Source organism: Prunus persica, chromosome G2, assembly GCF_000346465.2.
Source record: "Prunus persica cultivar Lovell chromosome G2, Prunus_persica_NCBIv2, whole genome shotgun sequence".
NCBI classification, from domain to species: domain Eukaryota; kingdom Viridiplantae; phylum Streptophyta; class Magnoliopsida; order Rosales; family Rosaceae; genus Prunus; species Prunus persica.
The window spans coordinates 1,857,304-1,876,349 of record NC_034010.1 but is presented as its reverse complement, the minus strand read 5'-3'; the positions used below and the strand labels follow the sequence as shown (position 1 = coordinate 1,876,349).

Sequence of the window (19,046 nt, the reverse complement as noted above, 5' to 3'; positions counted from 1 at the left end):
CTAGAGAGAGAAAGAGAGCAAAGAGAGAGACAGAGAGTTGTGCTAGAGAGAGAGAGAGCCAAGAGATAGAGAGCCAAGAGAGACGCAGAGAGCTGTGATAGATAGATACCAAAGAGAAAGAGAGCTGTGCCAGAGAGAGAGAGAGAGAGCTGTGTGAGCTAAGAGAGAACCAAAATTTCTGGACTTGTGAAAAAACTGCAATAAGTGGACAATAATTTTATATTTATAGGTGATAGTTGTACAAAAATTGAGAAGAGGTGGTATTTTTAATTACAATTATAAAAATGGTGGCATTTATGGCTATTTCCCTTTTTTTTTTTTGGGGTGAGTGTTAAAGTGAAGTTGCAGAGTAGGCGGAGGATGGAGGAGCAACAGGTTCAATTTTTTTTTTTCCCCCAAGTTTTATTAGGTGACAGCTGTCAAAAACTCATTGGGTGGGGGTACTTAGGTGGATTACTTACCTTGCATCCCCGTGCCAGGGAAGTTTTTCTCTTTTCCGTCAGACCTTCCAAAAGCAGAATCGGTCACAACCCACGAGCAAGCAATCCCTTGTTGAAAAGACATCCATAACCCTAAAACCCTCCTCCAAGGCTCTTGCAAAATCCCAAATGATAGGTGCACCAATCAATGCATGTTCACAGATGGATCGTATGTTGGATATTAATCAACGACTTTGAGTTGACTTGTTTGATTAATCATGTTAAATAATTACATGCTAACTTAATTTGATTATTACTCAATGTAAGGATTCACTGGTTATATTGTTGCGAAATTTATCAAGTAGTTTAAAGTATTTACTCTCGCAAAAAACTTAAAACTTAAACCCAAGAAATGAAATTCCATTAAATTTTGAACTAGAGAAAATTCATATCACTAATCTTATTATTCTACGAAGATTACTTGTATTCAACACTAATCCGACCTTATAATCAGTGGCGGACCCAGAAATTTTTTAGCGGAGGTGCAAAATTGATTAAGTATGAAAAATAGTTTTTCGGAATAATCATTTTCTCAAGATAATTTTTGGCGGCTTTTATTCCTTACACATTAAATAAGAAAACTTGATTTTATGGGATTTTAGTATGAAGTATATATTGACTTAATGAGTCATCATTTTTAGCCTAAATCGTATTTTGCACTAAAACCGATTTTTCATATTTTGATTTGATAGGAATTTGATTTTCTAGTATTTTTATTTGAATCCAAATGGGGGGTACTTCCTTATTTACATTGTAAACTTAAGTAAATGGAGTAATATAAAAATAAATTAAAGTAAAATGACAAAGACATTTACTTAAATGTTGAAAATGGAAATAAGGTAATCTGTACACCAGTTGAGCAAAGGGGCAGTTTGAAGCACCTACAATGGTTTTTCCGGCGAGAGGAGGTGCACCTCCTTGCGCCTATGTAGATCCGCCAGTGCTTATAATTTCTGTTAATCAGAACATAATGGGGTTTTAGGCTCATGGTTCATCATAAACAAAACAGAACTGTACATTTTCCTTCTTGTTGCTTTTGAATTTGGATGATGATGGTCATTGAGTTCCAAAAATTTTAAAGTAAAATTTTCGACCAAAACAAAAAGAAAGTAAAATTACAAGAATAACACTGGCATGAATTATGGAGAAAAAGTCGGTTTGCACAAACCAGGGGAAGCAGACAAAAACCCAACATGGGGTGCTTGAATGCCTCACAGCTTTGATTGATAGGAGGAGGCAGAGGTTGCCAGGTGGCTTCTTGTTAACGTGATTTCTGCAAAACTTTCCTTCGTCCCCATTTCCCATCTTATCCTCTTCACTATAAATGTAAGCCCTCAAGCGCTGCTCTCCCTACCTCCCTCACCAAACACCTCTCACCACTTTCTTTACTTTTTTGGGGTGAAAATGGCAGCTGTGCTCTCTCTTCTGCTTGCATTCTCATTTATGTTCACTAATCCTGCTTATGCAGATGCAGCTGTACATGTGCCTTTGGATGGTAAAGCTCTCTCTCTCTCTCTCTCTCTCTCACATATCTAACCTTCCTCAGTTGAGTAGTTATGGTGAATATCTTATTCTGATCTGTTTACTGAGCTGTGTCTTTACTGATTTAAACTATTTTAGCATTTTGTTGAGCTATGAACTGATGTAGTTTGTTTTAAAGTCTATATTTGCTCAATTTTGTGCTCTCTCTCTCTCTCTCTCTCTCTCTCTCTCTCTCTCCCCCCTTTGGTTTTAGTCATGTAGTGTATGTAGGTAAAGGAAAAAAAAAAAGGTACATTCTGATTCTGAGCTGATATGCTATACGAAAGTTGGGGTTTTTATATGTTGAGATACCCACAAAGATTTGTTGAACATTCTTCTTGTTTTTTGGTTGTTTACCCCAAAGTCAGTCACTTGCTTATCAGTTATCATATCTTTGATCTGCTTATCTTCTTCAGGGCTCTTGAACAATGGCAACTTTGAAGAACCACCAAAACCAACAAACCTCAAGAAAACAGTACTCATCGGCAAGTATGCACTGCCCAAATGGGAAATCAATGGCTTCGTGGAGTACATCTCCGGCGGCCCGCAACCGGGTGGAATGTACTTTTCTGTGGCTCATGGTGTTCATGCTGTGAGGCTTGGCAATGAGGCCTCCATCTCTCAAACCATAAAGGTGAAACCAGGGTCTCTGTGTGCTCTAACATTTGGGGCATCAAGGACTTGTGCACAAGAAGAGGTTTTGAGGGTCTCAGTGCCTCCTCAGGCAGGGGACCTTCCTTTGCAGACTCTCTATAGTAGCAATGGAGGTGATACTTATGCTTGGGGTTTCAGAGCCACTTCCAATGTAGTAAAAATGACTTTTCACAATCCTGGGGTTCAAGAGGACCCTGCTTGTGGTCCTCTCTTGGATGCAATTGCTATCAAGGAACTCTTCCCTGCCCTACCCACTAGAGGTAATTATAAAAATAAAAATAAAAAACGTATAACTATGCTTATGCCATTTTCTGTATAAAGAATATGTTTCTGTTCTAAATTTTGGATCAATCTGTATTTGGGGTTATTCATCTAAAACTTGTAGGATCTCTGCTGATTTTGCAAAAGTTTGTTGCTTGATTGTTATCTGGGTTATCTAGATCTGGGTTCCCCTGTCCTCAGTGATATCCAAGATGTGGTTTTTATTGATATGCATCCATATGAACAATGAGTTTGCCTTTCTGACCTTTTTTCTTCTTTTTTGGGTGAAGAACAATTGAGCTACACATTTAGCTAGCTAAATTGTATACCCTGTGTTCCCTGTTTTCTGAGGCCTGATGAATTATATACCTTGGTAGAGAATTTGAGCATACAATTTTATCTGAAACAAACTCAGCGCTATAAGCTTACTCTGTTTCCTGTTTTGGGTTTGTTTTGCTTATTAAAACATTGAATGTTTTTTGCAGATAATTTGGTCAGAAATCCTGGGTTTGAGGAGGCTCCCCATAGGTTATTCAACTCTTCCCATGGTGTACTCCTCCCTCCAAAACAACTAGATGTGACATCCCCACTTCATGGCTCGATCATCAAGTCCCTCAAAGCCGTAAAGTTCATCGACTCCCAACACTTCAATATCCCGTTTGGAAACGGCGCCGTTGAGCTTGTTGCAGGTAGAGAAAGTGCCATAGCCCAGGTTCTTAGAACTGTTCCCAACAAGATCTACAATCTCTCATTCGTCGTTGGCGATGCAAGGAACGGCTGCCACGGTTCGATGATGGTTGAAGCATTTGCCGGCAAGGGTTTAGGGTTTAGGGCAACATCTTTTCTAGGTTTGAGCTTTATGAAGGACAACATCTTTTCTAGGTTTGGAACACCAAGAGCCATTATCATCGATGGAGGCACTCACTTTTGCAATAGGTCATTTGAGGCACTTTTAAAGCGATATGGAATTACACATAGGGTCTCGATACCTTATCATCCCCAAACAAGTGGACAAGTGGAGATTAGTAACCGAGAAATCAAGCAAATCTTGGAGAAAACCGTGAGCCCTACGAGAAAGGATTGGAGCTTGAGACTTAATGAAGCATTATGGGCATATAGAACAGCTCACAAAATCCCCATTGATATGTCTCCTTTTCGTTTGGTTTATGGTAAAGCATGTCACCTTCCGGTTGAACTTGAACATCGAGCATTTGGGCAATCAAGAAATTCAATTTCGATATGAAAGAGGCGGGAGATGCAAGGCGACTCCAATTGATTGAATTGGATGAGATGAGGAATGATGCTTATGAGAGTGCACGGATTTACAAGGAAAAGACGAAGGCATTTCATGACAAAGCCATTCAAAGGAAGACTTTTGAAATAGGGCAGAAAGTCTTGCTCTTCAATTCACGCCTCCCGCTATTCCCAGGTAAGTTACGTTCTAGATGGTACGGTCGTTTTGTTGTTACTAATGTTCTCCCTCATGGTGCAGTTGAGATTCAAAATGACAAGACGGGAAACATATTCAAAGTGAACAGACATCGCTTGAAGCCATACTATGAATCTTTTGAGCTTGGAAAAGAGAGCATGCACGTGGATGCACCACCCCCATCTATTGGTTAATCATCTAAAGAACCGCGTCTAGCTGAAGACTTTAAACTTAGCGTTTCTTGGGAGGCAACCCAACCATTCTTAACTATTGTTTTCGGTTTTGTTTTAGTTTATGTGTGATTTCTCGTAAATTTTCATATTTTTGTTTTTGTTCAGTTTTGCATCATCAAACAATGGATTTTGTGTTCCAAAGAAAAAATTTCGCATTTTTCTAGCCCTAGGACGTTTGCAGCATGTTTCAAATGTGTTACATAAGTTTTTTTGGTCATTGGCTGAGTTTAGATACCAGAAAATAGAAAAATAGCTTTTATGTTCTTATTTTGGTCAAAACTAGAATTTCTGCCTAATTTCTTTTTTGCTGTTTTTCAGGTCAATCTGATGCCACCAACATGTTTAGAATGATTATTCTGATGATTTGGACCAGGTTTGGGGGTCCCCGGTGGCCTACATTATGTTTTAGGACGATTTGAAGCTCAAAAAAGGACCTAAAACATTAAGAAAAAAGCAGCTGCTGTTTTGCCCAGAATTTGAAGATTTTTCGTCACCAAAGAGTTTTTAGCGACGGTGTTCATCGGATTTTTCGTCATAAAAGAGGTTTTAGTAGCGGTGTTCATCAGATTTTTCGTCGCTAAAAGTCGGATTTCCAGATTTTTCTAATTACATATCCAGATCAATTTCGTTCCAATTTCATCGCATTCCGAGATTTTTAGGAGCTATTACGGGTCCGTTGATAAAGGTAGATGTTTTACCTATTTTCGACTAGAGAGGGCTATATACTTTTCAAATTTAAGAAAATTTGTCCGCGTGAGGAACTGAATTTCAGGAATATATGAAGTGAAGAATTGAGTCAGGTCATTTTCTTTGGCAGCTTATGCTAAAATAAGAAGCGTTCCTCTTGATCGCATTCAGATATATCAAGGGTTTTTGGGATGTTTGATGATGTGAAAAATCATATTCCACGGCTTGTTAAGAACCCGTTGCCTTACTAGTTTAGCAGCTGAACTGACGAGCACGCTGTGATCATAAAAAATACATGTCGAAATTTTCTAAGTTAGATTATGGGGAGATAATTGAATCAGTGATATGCTGTGCCAAACCTGCTACTTGGCATTTAAAATCAAGAGCTTTGTTTCAACCACGTAAATTACTATTTTGATTATTTCATAGCACAGCAAACCATAGAGCCCGACAGCATGAAAGAACATTTCTGATATGCTTATTATGAAAATAATAATATACAACAGAATCTGAATTTGACAACATGGTACAACAATGAATGAGAAAGTCTTGTTCTAACGTAAGAATGTATTATTTTCTGGTATGATAATATGATGTTCGCTTGATAAAATTTGAATTGAAAAATAAATTGCTGTACCAATCTGCCTGTATGATGAACAGGCCTAAAATTTCTAATGATTGAAATGTTGCCCTTCGCCATCGTCTAGAGTACCAACGAGACACTTCTCAAGTAAAAATTCAGCATTCACCCAAGCATGGTATTTATCTAGAGTAGTGTAATAAGGATTGCAATAGTTAATAGCAATTTACAATAGAGTAAGTAAAAAGGAATATGGTCCAAAACACATTGCTGATTTGTAGGCACTAGATTCGCTTAAGGTTCGGCCAGGCTTAGGAAAACCGTTTGGTTGTGTTGTTTCGCTGAATCGGATTTTAGGAATCCTAAACTCATTCCTTGGAATGATGTGATTAGAAACCAACAGAATCCAACATTCCAAAGGTAATCAGGATACTAGCAGAGTTTCAGTTTTTGAAAGCATAAATATATGGTATGGTCGTCATTATAATTACAAGTGGATTTAGATCTTCTCTTTGTCTTGGTAATCCTTGGTTTCTAGCATAAGTCATTTATTTCCAAAGGTTATAAGGTATTTTGAAGTTTTATTATTGAACCCTAAACAAAGTTGGGGGAACTTCATAAACGACTTATATAAGAAACCAAAGATTGCCAAGGATTGGATCCAAGTTCAAAGTCAAAACCAGGGAATGGCTTTAGGAAATACACCACTTCCCTTAGAAATGCAAAACCTTAACTTCGTGGGTTGTCCATGGAAAGGCCAAACCCGAAGTAATTTGCACTTAACAAAGGCATTCTTAGGGAGGACTAAATCCATTTCCCAGCCTTGATTCCAAGAAACAAATACAACCTTAAGAGTATCACTGAGTTTTGGATATTAGTATTTAAAATTTCTTTGGTGCATAAGAAAAGAAAAAATCTGCCTAATTCGACTCTTCCACTAGTAGTAACAAGTTTTATGGGCAGTTGTTCTCAGAGAACGATTTGCTCACCACCAATTAACGCTTGTGAGCAAATCTATTCTCTTGTTCTCACGGAGGGGTCTGACTGAAGAACAAAACAATAAAACCAAAGGTCCAGCAAGAAGTAACTAGGCCAAACATACTCAGGAAATCAGCATAACCAAGTAAATTTTAGAAAGGATACTGAATAAAGATGTACAGTCTTTTCCTACCGCCTTCTTTAGCATATCAACACCTGAAAAAAATAGTTTCATTAGAAATAAGGAAAGTATGTCATGTAGTTCTTACCAACTAACATACAGAAACTCTCGACAAAGTCAAATATTTATGCTTAGCAGCAGTAAGAACAAATGACCCCGTCACCAAGAAGTTTCTAGGGGATGGACACCAATTGCAAAAATTAAGGACGTAATCAATTGAAAAAAAATTCAGACCTGGCCTGGCCCAAAACGACGTCGTTTTGGCCAGGTCATTTAAAAAAAAATTCCCTGGGACAAAACGACGTCGTTTTGCCTAGGTTGTTTTAAAAAAGAGAGAACTGCCACAGCCTTCTTCTTCTTCAGTTCGCACAACCTTCTTCTTCTTCAGTCATTGCCCAGGTTGTTTTAAAAAAGAAAGAACTGCCACAACCTTCTTCTTCTTCAGTTCGCGCAACCTTCTTCTTCTTCAGTCATTGCCCAGGTTGTTTTAAAAAAGAAAGAACTGCCACAACCTTCTTCTTCTTCAGTCATTTAGTCGAGCACTTGGTGTGCAGCAGAGAGAGAGAGAGAGAGAGAGAGAGAGAGAGAATGGATTTCTTGAGTTTTTGTATGGTCCTCCTAACCAGTCTTTTCTTTGTGTTCTTGTTCTCAATTCAAGCCCTCAGAAGCAAAGCCAACCCCAAAAGGCATCTTCTTCCACCTGGACCAAAGCCACTTCCTTTCATTGGCAATCTCCTAGAGCTTGGAAACAAACCCCATCTCGATTTCACTAAGCTTTCTCAAATCTATGGCCCCATTATAACTCTGCAACTCGGCCAAGTAACAACGGTGGTTGTTTCTTCGTCAAACACAGCCAAACAAGTCCTCCAAACACATGACCGATTCTTGTCCAACCGAACCGTGCCAGATGCAATCCAAGCCAGTGACCTTCGCGGAGACAGCCTGCCCTGGATACCAACTTCATCCAAATGGAGAAGCCTTCGAAAAATATGCAACTCTCACTTGTTCGCCCCCAAAATTCTTGACGCCAACCAACCCACCCGCCGCATGAAAGTGGAAGAGCTCATATCTGATGTCAATGAAAGCTTGGTCAAAGGTGAGGCGGTAGATATTGGAAGGGCCGCTTTCAAAACGACGCTCAATCTGCTTTCGCGTACTATCTTCTCTGTGGATTTGGCTGACGCAAGCAGCGAGATGGCCAGAGAGTTCAAGGAGACTGTGTGGGGTTCGATGGAAGAGGCAGGGAAGCCAAACTGGGCGGACTTTTTCCCTGTTCTTAGGAAAATTGACCCCCAGGGAATTAGGCGGCGCATGATCAAACATGTCCGGAAGATAGAACAGGTCTTTGACTGCATCATTAGCCAAAGATTGGAATCTAGAAAAGCCCATGATTATGTCACAACCAACGATATGTTGGATACTCTTTTGAACATCAGTGGAGTGAACAGTGAGGACATGGACATGACCAAACTTCAACATCTGCTTCTGGTTAGTTTTTTGTTAGTTTTTGTTTTGTTTTTAATTGCTTGGTCATTACAATTTATCATGCCATTAATTTTTGTGACTTATTATGTGAATAGATTCTATTTACTGCGGGCATAGATACAACCTCAGCCACGTTGGAATGGGCAATGGCTGAGCTGCTACGCAATCCTGAAAAGCTGTCAAAAGCTCAACAAGAGCTAGAGAAAATCATTGGCAAAGGAAAACCAGTAGAGGATGGAGACATTGCTCGGCTTCCTTACTTCCAAGCAATAATCAAGGAGACCTTTCGGTTGCACCCAGCAACTCCATTGCTTCTCCCTCGAAAAGCCGATTCAGACGTTGAAATTTGCGGCTATATTGTACCCAAGGGTGCACAAGTGTTTGTGAATGCATGGGCCATCGGCAGAGACCCCAGCATTTGGGACAACCCAAGCTCATTTGTGCCTGAGAGGTTCTTGGGATTGGATGACCAAATTGATGTTACCGGGAAAAACTTTGAGCTTATTCCATTTGGTGCTGGGAGGAGAATATGTCCTGGCTTGCCATGGGCAATGCGAATTCTGCCCTTGATGTTGGGTTCACTCATTAACTCTTTTGAATGGAAGCTTGAAGATGGGGTTTTACCAGAGACCCTGAACATGGAAGAGAAGTTTGGCCTCAGCTTGCAAATGGCTCACCCTCTTAGAGCTGTGCCCAAGTCATTTTGTGAAATTTAATGGAGTCTATATTGTTAGATTTTATGCAAGAATTGGAGAAGAGAATAATGATAGACCGTGACATATATTTGTGATAGACTGTGATTTGTGTTTCCCATGTACCTCGATTGTGTTTCCTAGGTACTTAGAATTGTGGACTGCCTTGGCATTAGGGAGGCTTGTCTCCCGCCTTGCATTAGGGATCTTGTCTCCCTTGTTTGTATATGTACTCGGTATTCTATAAAGGCTTATTTACTGTAGTGCTCCTTGAATCTTCGGTCAAATCTCACTTTACCTTCTTAAAGTTAAAATGGCCCACTTTCATCCCTTGATCGAAGTTTGATGACCCACTTTGTCCATACTGTTAACACCATCTAAACTATGTTAAATCTGATGACGTGACAGACGTGTTTTTGTTATTTTATACACATTAAACTAATTGAGTGGGTGAGGTGGATACCGCATGGAACTAAAACTTAATTAAAAATTCTTAATCGTTTAAATTAATTAAAATTTTAAAATCAAAATATATACAAAAATAAAATAACACTTCAAGCCATTACTCTTATGAAAATTGACAACTAAAACGATGCTTATCCTCCCCCCCCCCCTTTATTCAAGTGGATGCCTTCTTCATGCAAAGAACATAACATCCTTGCCTTGAGGAAGGGAACAAAGGACATTGTGCAGAGCCAATGGTATTGGTAACCCAACTCTCGTCAATATTCTACAAGGCCCTGACCTTCTAGAAGGTGGCAAGGCAACCTCCATTTTTTAGGTTTTCTTATATTTTGGGCTTAGCCTACCTCTTCACAGAAACCCCAAGAAAATTTCAGCACCATGTAAAGGCCCAAGCCTAAACTTTGATCCTTGCAGGCTTGCACTATGTGGCAGGCCCATAATGCTAACACAATCCCAAGGTGGATGTTGAGGAGGAGGTGGTGGTGGTGGCGGTGGCGGTGGCGGCTTGGTGGTGGTGGAGGTTGTGGCTGTAGTTGTGGCGGAGGAGGAGGATGTGGTCGTGGTGGTGCGATAAGTCCATAAACATACTCATTTATGTACTCTTTTTACTTAGGTTTTGTAGGAGAATTAGATTTAAAATGGACTTATTACTTTACTTTTATGATTTTCAGCTTTCTGCGCTCTTAGAAGGTTTTTAAGGGAAAATCAACTTTTCGGAGGAATTTTAGCACAAAGCCAATTGGAGATGAATGCTAACATCTTGAAGTTCAATCTGTGTTCATAGATGCATATACTTATTGTTCCACATGTGATAGCTGTCAAAGAACCGGTAACATTAGCTCTAGGAATCAAATGCCATTAACGCCTATCCTTATTGTTGAAATATTTGATGTGTGGGGCATTGATTTTATGGGACCATTCCCTTCCTCTTATGGCTTTATTTACATTCTCCTTGCTGTTGAGTATGTCTCTAAATGGGTGGAAGCAATTCCTACCCGGACTAATGATTCAAAAGTTGTTTTGAGCTTTATGAAGGACAACATCTTTTCTAGGTTTGGAACACCAAGAGCCATTATCATCGATGGAGGCACTCACTTTTGCAATAGGTCATTTGAGGCACTTTTAAAGCGATATGGAATTACACATAGGGTCTCGATACCTTATCATCCCCAAACAAGTGGACAAGTGGAGATTAGTAACCGAGAAATCAAGCAAATCTTGGAGAAAACCGTGAGCCCTACGAGAAAGGATTGGAGCTTGAGACTTAATGAAGCATTATGGGCATATAGAACAGCTCACAAAATCCCCATTGATATGTCTCCTTTTCGTTTGGTTTATGGTAAAGCATGTCACCTTCCGGTTGAACTTGAACATCGAGCATTTTGGGCAATCAAGAAATTCAATTTCGATATGAAAGAGGCGGGAGATGCAAGGCGACTCCAATTGATTGAATTGGATGAGATGAGGAATGATGCTTATGAGAGTGCACGGATTTACAAGGAAAAGACGAAGGCATTTCATGACAAAGCCATTCAAAGGAAGACTTTTGAAATAGGGCAGAAAGTCTTGCTCTTCAATTCACGCCTCCCGCTATTCCCAGGTAAGTTACGTTCTAGATGGTACGGTCGTTTTGTTGTTACTAATGTTCTCCCTCATGGTGCAGTTGAGATTCAAAATGACAAGACGGGAAACATATTCAAAGTGAACAGACATCGCTTGAAGCCATACTATGAATCTTTTGAGCTTGGAAAAGAGAGCATGCACGTGGATGCACCACCCCCATCTATTGGTTAATCATCTAAAGAACCGCGTCTAGCTGAAGACTTTAAACTTAGCGTTTCTTGGGAGGCAACCCAACCATTCTTAACTATTGTTTTCGGTTTTGTTTTAGTTTATGTGTGATTTCTCGTAAATTTTCATATTTTTGTTTTTGTTCAGTTTTGCATCATCAAACAATGGATTTTGTGTTCCAAAGAAAAAATTTCGCATTTTTCTAGCCCTAGGACGTTTGCAGCATGTTTCAAATGTGTTACATAAGTTTTTTTGGTCATTGGCTGAGTTTAGATACCAGAAAATAGAAAAATAGCTTTTATGTTCTTATTTTGGTCAAAACTAGAATTTCTGCCTAATTTCTTTTTTGCTGTTTTTCAGGTCAATCTGATGCCACCAACATGTTTAGAATGATTATTCTGATGATTTGGACCAGGTTTGGGGGTCCCCGGTGGCCTACATTATGTTTTAGGACGATTTGAAGCTCAAAAAAGGACCTAAAACATTAAGAAAAAAGCAGCTGCTGTTTTGCCCAGAATTTGAAGATTTTTCGTCACCAAAGAGTTTTTAGCGACGGTGTTCATCGGATTTTTCGTCATAAAAGAGGTTTTAGTAGCGGTGTTCATCAGATTTTTCGTCGCTAAAAGTCGGATTTCCAGATTTTTCTAATTACATATCCAGATCAATTTCGTTCCAATTTCATCGCATTCCGAGATTTTTAGGAGCTATTACGGGTCCGTTGATAAAGGTAGATGTTTTACCTATTTTCGACTAGAGAGGGCTATATACTTTTCAAATTTAAGAAAATTTGTCCGCGTGAGGAACTGAATTTCAGGAATATATGAAGTGAAGAATTGAGTCAGGTCATTTTCTTTGGCAGCTTATGCTAAAATAAGAAGCGTTCCTCTTGATCGCATTCAGATATATCAAGGGTTTTTGGGATGTTTGATGATGTGAAAAATCATATTCCACGGCTTGTTAAGAACCCGTTGCCTTACTAGTTTAGCAGCTGAACTGACGAGCACGCTGTGATCATAAAAAATACATGTCGAAATTTTCTAAGTTAGATTATGGGGAGATAATTGAATCAGTGATATGCTGTGCCAAACCTGCTACTTGGCATTTAAAATCAAGAGCTTTGTTTCAACCACGTAAATTACTATTTTGATTATTTCATAGCACAGCAAACCATAGAGCCCGACAGCATGAAAGAACATTTCTGATATGCTTATTATGAAAATAATAATATACAACAGAATCTGAATTTGACAACATGGTACAACAATGAATGAGAAAGTCTTGTTCTAACGTAAGAATGTATTATTTTCTGGTATGATAATATGATGTTCGCTTGATAAAATTTGAATTGAAAAATAAATTGCTGTACCAATCTGCCTGTATGATGAACAGGCCTAAAATTTCTAATGATTGAAATGTTGCCCTTCGCCATCGTCTAGAGTACCAACGAGACACTTCTCAAGTAAAAATTCAGCATTCACCCAAGCATGGTATTTATCTAGAGTAGTGTAATAAGGATTGCAATAGTTAATAGCAATTTACAATAGAGTAAGTAAAAAGGAATATGGTCCAAAACACATTGCTGATTTGTAGGCACTAGATTCGCTTAAGGTTCGGCCAGGCTTAGGAAAACCGTTTGGTTGTGTTGTTTCGCTGAATCGGATTTTAGGAATCCTAAACTCATTCCTTGGAATGATGTGATTAGAAACCAACAGAATCCAACATTCCAAAGGTAATCAGGATACTAGCAGAGTTTCAGTTTTTGAAAGCATAAATATATGGTATGGTCGTCATTATAATTACAAGTGGATTTAGATCTTCTCTTTGTCTTGGTAATCCTTGGTTTCTAGCATAAGTCATTTATTTCCAAAGGTTATAAGGTATTTTGAAGTTTTATTATTGAACCCTAAACAAAGTTGGGGGAACTTCATAAACGACTTATATAAGAAACCAAAGATTGCCAAGGATTGGATCCAAGTTCAAAGTCAAAACCAGGGAATGGCTTTAGGAAATACACCACTTCCCTTAGAAATGCAAAACCTTAACTTCGTGGGTTGTCCATGGAAAGGCCAAACCCGAAGTAATTTGCACTTAACAAAGGCATTCTTAGGGAGGACTAAATCCATTTCCCAGCCTTGATTCCAAGAAACAAATACAACCTTAAGAGTATCACTGAGTTTTGGATATTAGTATTTAAAATTTCTTTGGTGCATAAGAAAAGAAAAAATCTGCCTAATTCGACTCTTCCACTAGTAGTAACAAGTTTTATGGGCAGTTGTTCTCAGAGAACGATTTGCTCACCACCAATTAACGCTTGTGAGCAAATCTATTCTCTTGTTCTCACGGAGGGGTCTGACTGAAGAACAAAACAATAAAACCAAAGGTCCAGCAAGAAGTAACTAGGCCAAACATACTCAGGAAATCAGCATAACCAAGTAAATTTTAGAAAGGATACTGAATAAAGATGTACAGTCTTTTCCTACCGCCTTCTTTAGCATATCAACACCTGAAAAAAATAGTTTCATTAGAAATAAGGAAAGTATGTCATGTAGTTCTTACCAACTAACATACAGAAACTCTCGACAAAGTCAAATATTTATGCTTAGCAGCAGTAAGAACAAATGACCCCGTCACCAAGAAGTTTCTAGGGGATGGATACCAATTGCCAAATTAAGGACGTAATCAATTGGTGGTAATGCATTTGCAAATGCTCAATAGAAAATGATTTTGTTAACAACAGACTGTTCATCAATTCAACTGTTTTGCCTTTCCATATTATCACTCTTCCTAGGTCATTAATGAGCTCAAGACGAGGGTATGCATCCATCCATCAAGGAACTTATACCAATAGCCCTCATCTTTTTATAGCTAGTCTTCATTAGAAGCAACAAAGAAAGCCCAGTTTTTTGGTATAGTCCCATCCTATTTATCTTATTTTGTCAGCTAAGTTGGCATACTGGAGCAAGGAAACTTCAATAAGAGTGACAGTAACCCGATAAAACATGCCTACGACAAATAAATACATTTAAAAAATTTGGGTGTCACGAAGAAAATGCAGGTAATAGCCTGCATTAGCAATACACACATTGAATGACAGAACTAAATCCAGTAAAAATTTTAACTTGAACAGAATAAGATCATGTCCATACCTCCAGGGTGAAATCTCATGTAAGGAGACAAATTGTACACACGACCTTTTAGAACAGTCCACATTGAATCCCCTTTTTGGTGTTGTTTAACTTCATTTATTGAAATCAGTCTCTTATTTGACTGTCCCTTTAAACCTGAGACAGAATTCGTATATCAAGAAGCTAACGTTGATCTAACAATGACTGCACTTAAAACAATATGATAAATCACAAGTTGTTTCCTGAACTTATAATAATATGCATCATAAATTCACGACGAATAACCTATCTCAGATACATGTTACATACACACTGAAGTAGCTACATTCATTAGCTTCTTTAAGCAGTTCAATGCAGGCACACTAGGTAAATGAGAATCGCTAAGAAAACCCGGTACTTTCTAGCTGCAAGCAATGAAGATTTTGTCAACCAGAAGTCAGAAACCCTCTGGATAATCCAGGAATAATATTACCAGAATACATTGGTTCAGTCGGCCTGAAAATGAAGATACATTAGACAATTGGGTCTGTAGAGGTCATAGATCCACACACAAAGTAATATGTAGCTCTAAGGTTTGAGCAAGAGATGCACCTCGTCAAGCTCAAATTGAAAATAGGATATCATTAACAGCTTTGTGCTTTAAGAACACAATTAAAAATTGCTAAACATTTTTTTTTCCAAAAAGAACAAATTAGGAACCTCAATAAACTCCTGAAGATAGAATACAAGCCCTCCCAATCCAACCCCTTTCATTTGGAAAAGTTTGAAGTAACTTTCCTTATATCTTTTGAGAATTGCCTTTAGGATTATCAAAAAGCACAAAGGCTTTAAGAAAGAATAGTCAAATAAGTCAGAGTTCGTGATAACCAGAGAAGGAAAAAAACTCAGTAATTATGAATGCGTGAAAGCTACCAGAACACAAATGACAAGAAAAAAAAAAAAATCAAAAGAATGATTGCTGGGAAGAAAAATGCAGTTATGAAATACGAGAAGCAATTTCAGCCGGAAGCACACGTCACTATGTACCTGCAAGGTCAGGATGTGTTCGAGTAAGCTTGAGCCAATCCATTTGGCTATACCCCTTCTCGAAGGGAACTTTGGCACGAGGTACAGGCTTCACTGACTTCCCAGCACCTCCTGACGATGGTTGTTTTGGTAATTCAGATTTTTGGTTCGTGGATGACGCATCAATAACACCGACAGAAAGAGAACCAACTGTTTCCTGCTTTTCAGAAGTGGCCCCTAATGGCAATCCACTTTGCCACAAAAAACCTCTATTCTGATTACTATTAGTGCCATTTGACAATCCATCTTTTATGGCAATATTTTCTATATCCGAAGTGAGCTTCTTTGTCTCAAGACCATCCTGGTTGCCAGGTGAGCCAACCTAAAATATACCACAGACCTTACATTTAAATAAAATTATGACATGTATAAATTGGACCAAACCAACAATGAATCATATTTCGGAAAAACAGTCCACTGTAAATGTTGCGTTGAAACCAATGAGCATATTTTAGGGGTATAGCTTTCTTGATCTTGAATGAAATGTGCATATAACAATTGCCTGGCAAAAGGTGAAATCGTTATCATTATCCATCTGTAAGATTAATTAAGTTCCCACGCTATTGCAACCAAACTTTCCTGTCAAAAGATATTAGAAAACGTCACCTTTTGACATCAAAACAATTATGAGATGACTTTTCTAAACAATTATTGTACCATTATTTGATAAACAAATTGAAATGATAAGCAATAAGACAGAATCCACGAAACTGCAACAATTGGAACATTGTTGCAGAGAGAGGAGTACATAAAGAAATGCAGATTGAAAGAAACACTGATTTTCTAACACATAAAACCTATTAGGACTCTTGAATACACACTGCCAATTTGTAGGGCTCCAACTCTGGTGTCTATGTTAATATCTATTCTAATTCTACATGAATAGATAATTACCACAACTAGTAAAGCAATAAGGGCATGCTCAATTCTTCATTCAGAAATACTTGCCACTAAAAATCGTGAAAACAGAAAACAATATGAAAACATGTACCTAAATGAGTTTTAAAACTGTTTTCGGAAAACAAGCTTGGAAACAGAAAATAACTGAATGGTATTCAATTCGTGAACCTGTTTTCAGTTGAAAACTTACAAAAATATTGAAAACAAGTGATAAGAACTGTTTTCTACTACTTTTGAAACCCCAACTTAAATTTATATTGTTTTCTAAAACTCAGCCAAACAGGCCAAACGTCTCTTTCTATCCCTCAAGAGGAAAAAAGATAAATTCATAATAAAACAAAAAATTCTCAGTAAAGCTTTTTCCTTTAGATATATTAATTGGTTTATTATGAAAAAGATCAGGACTCTTCTCTTGGCGTTTTGGAAAAGAGATGCTGGAGATATCTGGCCCAAACTCCTTTCTTCCCCATGAAACTAACAAAGCATAATTTTATGACAAAAGTCCAAGATTCATCTCAAGCTAAGGAACAATTCATCAAGCTTAAAGTCCATTACAGATAATCAAAACTTCAATTTAATTGAATACAGAACAACTCTGCATGCCTAACTGTGAAATCAAAATTTCAAAAAAGCTCATTTCAAGAACTAACCCATTAACTTCAATCCAATATCCAACTCGATTTCAAACAAACAGCTGACTACCCAATTCCCATAATTTTGAACCCAAGTTCTTACACATTCAAATTCAATTTCAAGAAAACAATTCGCTGCTGCCAACTATGAATCCAATTTTAAGATCCCCTCTAACATCAAGAAACTTTGAAATTTTATTTTCTTTGCGGTTTCATTGAACTTTCTCGGCCACCAAACAGAAAGCCAATAATAATTTAAGTAGATGAGAGATGGGAAAAACAAAAACACAGTAGAAATTCGGTTGATGGGTACCTGCTTTCTCTCCTTCAGTATGCGATCGTCTTCGACACAACCCAATAGTTGATAGGCTTTTCATTCATTTCGTTTAGGGTAAATTGCGGAAATGGTCGTCAAACTTGTATGTGATGTACATTTTGGTCCCTAAATTAAATTATTAGACAAAATGATACATAAACTCTATGTTAATAGGCCATTTGATCCAACCGTTAGGTTCCGTCAATGTTGTCGTGAAATTTAAAGGTAAAACTGTCCAAACCATGTAGAATAGCTAATTCTTGAAGCGACAGAGGCGTCATTCGAGGAATCCAGCTTCTTCTTCAATGAAGGCAGCGATGTCTGAAAGCTCAACAAATTCAACTCGATCAAATCGGTATTGCTTTTGTGGGATGAAGATTAAACGGCGCACTTCATGGACAGATCTGAACCCAGGAAGAAGGTTTAAGGCATGCGACCAAAATCGGGTAAGATAGAGTAAGGGTTTTGTTTTGTTTAAGTGAAGAATTGAATGGTGTGCTGGGCTCTGATTGATTGTGTGTAACAAATGATGTGCAGAATAGCCAAACAAGACATCATTTCTTTGAATGACTGGATAATGAAACATGTCCAAGAGGAAAGGAAGTGCTTCCTGGATTGCTTAGAAGACTCAGAGGTATGGAGGAAGAAATTAGAGCAAGAGATGAGCAACTGAGATTAGTGGAAGTAGAGAAGAAAAAATTGGAAGAGAAAGTGTGTGTTGTTATTGAAGGAAAAAAGGAATTGGAATGGAGTAGACAGAGACAATTGAAATTGGGGTTTGCTTTGATCCTTTCATGGTGTTTGTTTGTAATTTTTGTGATGAGTAGAAAGATTTAGCTATGAATGTTAGGTCTGTAATGGCCTTTTAGGTTTGTAATGGGATTATAGGTATGAATGTAATGTGGTGTTTGTTAGCTATGAATGTAATGTGGGGTTTGTTAGCTATGAAATAGTTTGTGGAGTATTTTAGGTAAAACAATTCCATAACCAAAACCACACCAATTCCAGAAATGAATACCAATTCCATAACCAAAAACCAATCCCATAGCGAAAAACCAATTTCATAACCAAATTGCACAGCATAAACCAATTCCATTACCAATATGTAGAGTTAATTCTAATCCACAAGCTGTGATTCCATAAAATTACATCTCAAATTACAGAACCTAAACCAAAAGGCAGAGTGTAAATCCACAAAATAACATCCCAAAAGCTGTGATCCTATTGTTTGTACTGTAAGCTAAAATGCAGGGCCTTTACATAACCACAATGCATATCCTGAACAAAATCCACATCCCAAATTACACAAAATATATATGATTCCCCCTGCCTTGTGAATGATTATGGTTGTGATAGAACTTCTGTAGGCCTTTTGAATGTTTCTCTTCTAATAGCAGCCTTTTTGAATGTTCCTCCTCTTGCCAAACCTCTTGCCAAACTTCTGACCATAGTTCTTGACAAACCTCTTCCCACACCTCTTGCCAACTAAAGAAAGAGGACCAATATAAGTTCTGAACTATATTGCAAAAAAATAAGTGAGCATATTTGAAAAATAAACCTCAAACAACATAC

The 19,046-nt window shown here is 38.0% G+C and overlaps 3 protein-coding genes and 1 long non-coding RNA gene across 4 annotated transcripts; 2 read left to right on the top strand and 2 right to left on the bottom strand.

Annotated features, from left to right (window-relative positions):
- LOC109947665 lies at positions 1,785 to 12,400 on the top strand. The gene is made up of 4 exons (XM_020558362.1): positions 1,785 to 1,974; positions 2,417 to 2,914; positions 3,401 to 3,780; positions 10,681 to 12,400. The coding sequence occupies exons 1-4, from the start codon at positions 1,884 to 1,886 to the stop codon at positions 11,437 to 11,439; spliced, it is 1,728 nt and encodes a 575-aa protein (XP_020413951.1). The 5' UTR covers positions 1,785 to 1,883; the 3' UTR covers positions 11,440 to 12,400.
- Positions 5,719 to 7,141, bottom strand: LOC109947666. The gene is made up of 2 exons (XR_002270447.1): positions 6,988 to 7,141; positions 5,719 to 6,030 (listed from the first exon to the last, which is right to left on the bottom strand). It is a non-coding gene; the product is annotated as an uncharacterized LOC109947666 (long non-coding RNA).
- Positions 7,459 to 9,455, top strand: LOC18784952 (geraniol 8-hydroxylase). Its single transcript, XM_007218969.2, has 2 exons — positions 7,459 to 8,491; positions 8,584 to 9,455. Exons 1-2 carry the CDS (start codon positions 7,592 to 7,594, stop codon positions 9,202 to 9,204), a joined length of 1,521 nt encoding a protein of 506 aa, XP_007219031.1. The 5' UTR covers positions 7,459 to 7,591; the 3' UTR covers positions 9,205 to 9,455.
- LOC18786645 (cytochrome b5 domain-containing protein RLF) lies at positions 12,620 to 17,577 on the bottom strand. Its single transcript, XM_007218294.2, has 6 exons — positions 17,472 to 17,577; positions 16,129 to 16,205; positions 15,588 to 15,948; positions 14,583 to 14,717; positions 13,889 to 13,939; positions 12,620 to 12,931 (listed from the first exon to the last, which is right to left on the bottom strand). The coding sequence occupies exons 2-6, from the start codon at positions 16,159 to 16,161 to the stop codon at positions 12,837 to 12,839; spliced, it is 675 nt and encodes a 224-aa protein (XP_007218356.1). The 5' UTR covers positions 16,162 to 16,205; positions 17,472 to 17,577; the 3' UTR covers positions 12,620 to 12,836.